Consider the following 7,793-nt stretch of genomic DNA (forward strand, 5'->3'; position numbering starts at 1 on the left):
TAAATTGTTGTTCTCACAACTACTCTTTGGTATGATAATGAGTCTGGAATACATATTTATGAAAATTCAGTATTTCATTAAAGAATGAAACACTTGGTAATACTATAATAGAACAAATTCAAGAAAGAGTTTATCATTATTAAGCACACTTCCTTTCAAATCTCAACTTGTTGATTTTCTTTACAAAGCTTTTGGAATATTAATTTCAACATTTGTGTTTAAAGTCTTCTTGGATTGGAGTTATTTACCTAACTTAATCAAATATAATTTCATTTTTAATTTCATTCATTACATTATTAAATTTATTAACTAAAATACATTTTATTTTAAAAAATAAATTTTTTTTTATATTATTATATATTAATATCTTCTAAAAAAAATTATCAAAAAAAATAGGTAACTCCTCAAAATCATCATTAGACATTAACTTTTAAATAACCGGCATTAATCCAAACAAGCTCCAAAATGAATCTTTCGGATCTCTTGAACGGTGTATGTCAAATTATGATTTTATAATCTATGAATAATTTATATTTTACATTGATATAATCATATGATTGATTGAGTTAGTCTAATATCTAAATGAATTTGCTGAATTGATAGAAGAGGAAAAATAAGAATTACATCCAGAGCTTATTGGATATAGGATAATTAATTTTTTTTATAAATAAAAGATATATTTATAGTTTAATTCATGAATTATGTAACTTGGTTGTGGAAAAAATTATTAAAAATGATTTTGGATTATGGTTAAATAAAAAATAATAATAGAACAATATTTGCTTTTTAACATACCATTACATTTAAATTTTAAAAAAAATGTAAAAAGAAAAGGTTCTAACAACTTGACTTGTTTTAAATATAAAAAATTCAAATAAAAAAAAATTATCAATGAAATAGGGTTTTATATTTTATGAAATAAAAATTAAGTTTCAACGACGGGATAGGGAAAGTTTATCAGGTAAATTTCTTGTTTTATAGATAAAAAAAATAAAAGTAATGATAGAGAATGTCCCTAGAACACTATTTCACATTAATTTTTCATTTAACACCTAGACTCATTTACAAAAATTAGGTATTATGAAAAAAAAAAATATAATAAAAAAAAAGTTAAGAGAAAGAAAAGTTTGAGAAAAATTCATTTTCAGAATGGAATGATAAGAACATAATATTCATTTAAATTATTTTTTTCTTTAAATTTTTACATTTATATCATTTTTTTTCTCTAATTTTTTATAAGATAAATATTTTTCATTTTTAATTGTTCTTTATTATTTCCACATGGTTGTGGTTGTCAGTGCCAAAGAAAATTTGAGAGAGAATAATGTGTTATTATTAGTTAAAAAATGATAAAAGATGAGGAAAAAGAAACGAAAAATTTTATTATTTTTTTAACTAATTAAATTGGAACATGATTCCTCTCTCAAATTCTCTGTACTAATCAAATAAATATATCCCTAATTCCAATTCAGCATTTTCACAGCACCATGCCTTCTTCACTCCACCTTCTCCTTTCTCTCTCCACTTGTTATTTCTTTTTCTTCCTCTTCCAATCCTCCAATGCACAAGAATCCAACTCCTTAGACTCGGTCTGCAGACAAAGTACATGCGGAAACGTCGTCATCTCCTCCCCGTTTTGGACAATCAGCTCTAACGAAACCTCTGCCGCCAACGCCTCCAGAGCTTACTATTGCGGCTACTATGGGTTCGGAATTGATTGTGTCGATAATCAACCCATTTTCAGTATTTCTAACGTTAACTACACCGTTCAATCTATCGATTACATCGATAAAACCTTCACAATCGTAGATACGAACGCAATCAAGGCCAACCCATCATGCCCCAGAGCTCGTCACAACGTTTCAATCGAACATCTCCCTTTGGTTTTCTCAAGTTCAGATCTGAATCTCACGTTTTACTTCAACTGCAGCAGCAATTTGTCGAATCACGCCAATGATATACAGTGTTTGAAATCTGGTGAAAATTTATCTTTCGTATTTGTGAAGGGGAAGGAACCAGAGTTACAAGATGGGGGTTTTATTAATTGGGCTTCGGATTGCGATGAGGTTGTGGATGTGACGGTGATCGATGGGGAAATCGATCAAGGAAATAATCTAATTGTGGGATTTCCCGCGGCCATGAAAAAAGGATTCGAATTGAATTGGAGTCAATCGGAGGATTGTGAAAAGTGTATGAACACAGATGGGCGGTGCGGCGTTAGTAAACTTAGCGATGGAACAGAGAATTTCGCGTGTTTTTGCTCCGACGACGGCAGCTTCAAAACCACTGATAATCACTGCGGAGGAGGTACGTGATTTAATATCATTTTTTCTAATATAAAAAATTTAGTAATAATTTTTAACTTCTATTATATCTTTTTCTTTTACTTCCATCTCTTATCAATCATCTCATCGTGATTAATGGCACAATCATTCCTATGCACCCAAAAAATAAAATTTAAAAATTATAATTAACCAACTAGATTAAATACTTTTTATTAATTATAATTTAAATTATTATATATTTTTAATATAACACAAATTATAACAAATTAAATAAAATAAAATAAAAATTCTTCCAATATCTCAAATTTTGGAATGTATTGGATATAAGTATTAAACAAGTCACCAAATACTAAAAATATTATTCGAATTAAAATAAGGAGGGGCAATAATCTCATTTGACGTGAAATCAAACAAAATAATTTTAACTAAAATATGAATAAGAAGAAGAAGAAAATAAACAAGAGACCTTTTAAATTTTAAAAACATATCACAAAGGTTAAAACTATACAAATAAATACTTTGTGGAAAAGTGTAATACTTCAAAGACTTTTAAAAAAAATATTTAAAATAAACAAATCTTGACTGGTTAAAAGTAATTAATGATTTTGAGGGTGAGATATTTAATTATATTGAAATTATTTAAAAAATCTCAAAACTGGACTCCAATATGGCTAGTCTATTAAACCAAAAAGAGATGTGCTTGGTTGTGGACTTTAGTTGTTAATTGAAAAGTTAGTACTAAGGATTTTTGTTTGCTATTTCTTTGGGTTAGTTTAATTGGAGTTATTTGAAGAGAATAAATTGGATTATTAATTTTAGAAAAAAATCAAGATATTATTATATAAAAATTTTGAATTATTTTATTTTTATATTTGTTTTTAATATTTAAAGTGTATAAAAATTACTTATTTAATTTTTATTTTTATTTTTGTTAGACATGAGTAAGTGTGAACTAGTCAAATCAATATTTATTGCTAATTTATGATAACGCGTGGATTAGTCAATCTTGGGTTACTACATTGCCCATGGAAATACTAATAGAAGACTAACTCAAAATTTGAATTACTAAAAAAAAATGTTTATAATTGTGGAGATCATTTTAAACTCAAGCTCAATTGACTAATATTTTGTTTAAAGTGTTTAAATGTTTCTGATTCAATAATTTGTAAAAACACTTAAATTTAAGTGACAGTTATAATTGTGGAAATCATTTTTATTTTTACTTTTTAAATTGAAAAAAATATTAAAAAAAAATTAAGTGACTATTTTATTTTTATGTAACACCTATTCAATTTTTAAAAAATAATATTCATTTATCTAAATATGTGTTTATGTACTAAATAATATATAAAAGTTTAAACAAAAATGGTCCTTTATAAAATAAGTTTGAATGAAAAACTCTAGTTAAATATTGGACCAATTATAAATAATTTTTATTATTTAGGTTTATTTATCAAGAATAAGAAAACTTAACTTTGTTAGATATAAATTGAATAATTTATTGGTTGTTTATTATTTGAATATGAATCTTAATACACAACAAAAATGGGGTTATTGTGGTTTTATTTCAAATTAAATTGCTATACATTTGAATTATATAAAATGTAGAATAAAAGTTTGAGGGAGAATTTAAAATTTAGAAATGCTTTAATTAGTACTTATTTATGAATACATATGGTCATCTATAACTTGAATGAGTTAATGTTAAAAAAAAAAAGTATGTCTTATAATCTAATATCAATCAAAATATTTTAATTTTTGAATGTAATATAAAATATTTAAATTTTTAAATAAAATTATTTATAATTGAGTTTGTTAAAAAATATATTTTAACCAAAATGTTAACTACATCATTCAAACATTTATCTTGTTTTCATAAATTGACATGGCATAAAACTAACAATATTTGAGTGATGATAAATTCAAAACACTTTATGAGATATAACTAACTATTTATTTTGATGTTATTATTTTAATTAACTTTAGATTCTAATTAGCCACTTTTATATCATTTAACTTTAGAGATTTTGTTATTTTATTTTCTTTAATTAAGTCAAAATAAATACATTAATTCTTTTTTTAATAAAAATTAATTTGTTTATCAAAAAATATAACATTTTTATCATATTAAAAAACTATATACTATTTAACGTCTTAAACAAGTTATAATTCCAAGTTCGTTTTAAGTGTGATTTTTGTTATATTAAGTAAGACTATTATCACTTATGAGTTAAGTTAAACAAATTATTAATAAACCTTAATCTAACCATTTGTAAAAAAGAGTCAATTATCTTTAACACGACCACCTTATACTACATTTTTTTCTTTCATTTAAGTACTTACAAAACAAATATATGATCAATTGTCCTCCTATTTTTTTAATATATATATTTTTTATTCATAATTAGTTAAATTTCATTTTTATACAAATATAGAAAAATAAACTTTAAAATAATAAATAAATTTCATTTTAACTATAAAATTAAAATATTTACTATATTTTTAATAATAAAACTCACATATTTAAAAAAAACAATTAATTGAAATATATGTATGCTAGTTTCTTAGGTTAAAAAAAATAAATAAAAAATACTATAAAAAAAGATTTGAAAATAAATATAATGTCAACAATTTATTTTTTCTCAAACCTTAAACAATCTCACAGACAATTGAACATGACTTCTCATTTTTTATTTGTTAATCCGCCTAGACAACACTCAACAGTAAAGTAAGGATTACAATTTGAAACTGTCCTGCAAAAATTGAACCGAATTGTTTCTTTTGGGACAGTTTTTTCTCGAAATCGAACGGGATGGGGCGGGGATGATATTTGTGTCCCCCGCCTCGTCCCGATCTCACTCCGATTATGTCCCGAATAATATAAAACATAATTAAATACATTAAATTATCAATATATTTATTTATTCAATATATTTTATAAGAGTGGTAAGTTTTTTTTTTAATAATATAAAATTTTAATATATTACAATATATATTATATTAAAAATCCGTTTATATAATATTATTATATATTTTTATTTTTATTTTAAATATTTTATTAAAAGTGCCTTAGATTACTCGAAATCGAACAAAAAAAAAAAAAATCAAACCTAACAGAATGATGCATCCCGCCTCAAAACTATCCCTACTCAAAAGTCAGGGTTTTCTCCCAAGTTGAAAATGGCCAATTCAAATAGTGAATTTTTCTATGGATATTGAGTCAATGGTCAACTCAAACAGTGGAGAATATACTATCAATAATTATACTAAGAAAAATCATTTTGATCTTTTCCAATAAATTAGGTTTGGTCGATAATAAAATAAAATATTTTTATTATTTAGTTATTATTTATTAACAAGTTAGTGATTCATATATGTTATTTTATTTCCTTAATTTAAATTATTATTATTGACATTTAATTATTAATAATATGACGATGCAATTCTAACAATTTTGGAATTTTTATAATTAATTATAATCAAATTTAAAATAATGAAATAATATTAAAATATTATGATGTAATTTATAACCTTCTAAAATATATGGAGTGATATTAAAAAGTTATAAAAGTTAATGTAAGAAAAAATATTATAAGAATATTCTTTGAGGTTTAAGAATGATTTTTTCAGTTGAAATAAAATTACTGTTTGATTTGACATTTATACCAAAATGAGTTTAAAAATAATTTTTTCAATTAAAAATGTCTTTAATATTAACCATTTTCATTTTACAAATTAATAGTATTGATGTCCATTTTAATTTCTTACATGTGATTCCATCTAGTTTATGTAATGAAGGGCCCAAGGCTCACTTAAATAAATATACATAACAATTTAATTTCTTTTTATAAAATTTGTGACTTGCAGGGAGAAGCCTTAATCTGCCAAAACTAGTAGGTAAACATCACTTACATCGTTCTTTGATATCTAGTTTAAATCCAAAAACTATAAACTAAAGACAATTAAACTCATGTGTATTACTTAATTTTCAGGTTTAGTAGTTGGAAGCTTGTTATTTCTTTGTTGTTTTGGCTATTGTTTGTGGAAGAAAATTTGGTTCAAAGGGATAATAATGTATACCAAATCCAAGGATGAGGAGAAACTCGAGTCATTCATCAGAAATCATCAAACTATGGCCTCAATGAGATATACCTATTCTGAAATTAAGAGAATCACGAATTCTTTCAAAGAAAGATTGGGTGAAGGAGGATATGGAACAGTTTACAAAGGAAAACTCCTCAATAATAACCGTCTTGTAGCCGTAAAGATCCTTAATAAAACAAAAGGGAGTGGAGAAGATTTCGTCAATGAGGTCTCGAGTATTAGTAGGACATCACATGTTAACATAGTCAACCTCTTGGGGTTTTCTCTCCAAAGTGGAAAAAGAGCTCTAGTTTATGAGTTCATGCCTAATGGATCATTGGATAAATTTATTCACAAGGATTTTGTGCGGATGGGGAAGTGGGAAAAGTTACGCCAAATTGCAACAGGAATAGCTCGAGGACTTGAGTATTTGCACTTAGGTTGCAACACACGAATACTGCATTTCGACATAAAGCCAGAAAATATTCTACTAGATGAGAATCATTGTCCTAAGATCTCGGATTTTGGTCTTGCCAAGATGTGTGCCAAGAACGAAAGTATCGTGTCAATGTTTGGGGCGCGAGGAACCATTGGATACATAGCTCCAGAAATAGTAAGTCGAATAATAGGACCAGTCTCATACAAGTCAGATGTTTATAGCTATGGAATGTTGGTATTGGAAATGGTTGGAGTGCTGAAGAACACAAATAACCGTAATGAGAATATGATGGAGGCAAGTAGTGAGATGTACTTTCCAGATTGGGTTCACAAGCATCTTGAAGAAGACAATATTGAAGACTTATTACAAGGAGACATGAAAAATGAAGAAATTGATATTGCAAGAAAGATGATATCAGTTGGATTGTGGTGTGTACAAATGGACCCATTGAAAAGGCCACATATGAGTAAGGTCGTGGAAATGTTGGAAGGTACCCTAGATGCAATGCACAACCCCCCAAACCCTAATGCTCTTTCCTCGAGTGTTATTGCAAACTACTCTTCTTTGAGCTCAGTGGTGGGTGATTTTGTGTAGTCCTTATGATACTATTTATTTATTTATTGAGTTCATATGATAATTAAAATACTAGTGTGAGTTCTGTTTTTATTTATAATTACTTTAATGAATATTTTTCTTCTTTTGGTGCACTTTAAGTATATGAATTAATTAATTAGATGTATAAACGCCGAAAGGTTTATTTGTAAAAATTTAAATTTTTTTAAGGACTTAACTATATATAATTTATGATGATAAAAAAGAATAGGTTGCGCTACTAGTAACTTTATTTTTATTTCTTATTTTTTCGAACCCTAAATCTCGTTCTGGAAAAGACATCTAATCTCATAGTGATTCTTCATCATCATCCTAGATCACTCTAGATTTTCATGAAATTCTCGACTAATCCTCCTAGGTTAAGCACGTATAAC

At 25.9% G+C, this 7,793-nt stretch overlaps 1 protein-coding gene across 1 annotated transcript; it reads left to right on the forward strand.

Moving 5' to 3' along the window:
- Nucleotides 1-1,487: 1,487 nt before the first annotated feature.
- On the forward strand, nt 1,488-7,401 carry LOC124935127 (LEAF RUST 10 DISEASE-RESISTANCE LOCUS RECEPTOR-LIKE PROTEIN KINASE-like 2.3). Its single transcript, XM_047475585.1, has 3 exons — nt 1,488-2,307; nt 6,153-6,182; nt 6,278-7,401. The coding sequence occupies exons 1-3, from the start codon at nt 1,488-1,490 to the stop codon at nt 7,399-7,401; spliced, it is 1,974 nt and encodes a 657-aa protein (XP_047331541.1).
- The last annotated feature ends 392 nt before the right edge of the window (nt 7,402-7,793 follow it).

Source organism: Impatiens glandulifera, chromosome 4 (assembly GCF_907164915.1).
Source record: "Impatiens glandulifera chromosome 4, dImpGla2.1, whole genome shotgun sequence".
NCBI lineage: Eukaryota > Viridiplantae > Streptophyta > Magnoliopsida > Ericales > Balsaminaceae > Impatiens > Impatiens glandulifera.

Coding starts and splice junctions, on each gene's coding strand:
- LOC124935127 (XM_047475585.1), top strand. CDS start 1,488: ATGCCTTCTTCACTCCACCTTCTCCTTTCTCTCTCCACTTGTTATTTC. Junction 2,308..6,152: donor TGATAATCACTGCGGAGGAG/GTACGTGATTTA, acceptor TGTGACTTGCAG/GGAGAAGCCTTAATCTGCCA. Junction 6,183..6,277: donor TAATCTGCCAAAACTAGTAG/GTAAACATCACT, acceptor CTTAATTTTCAG/GTTTAGTAGTTGGAAGCTTG.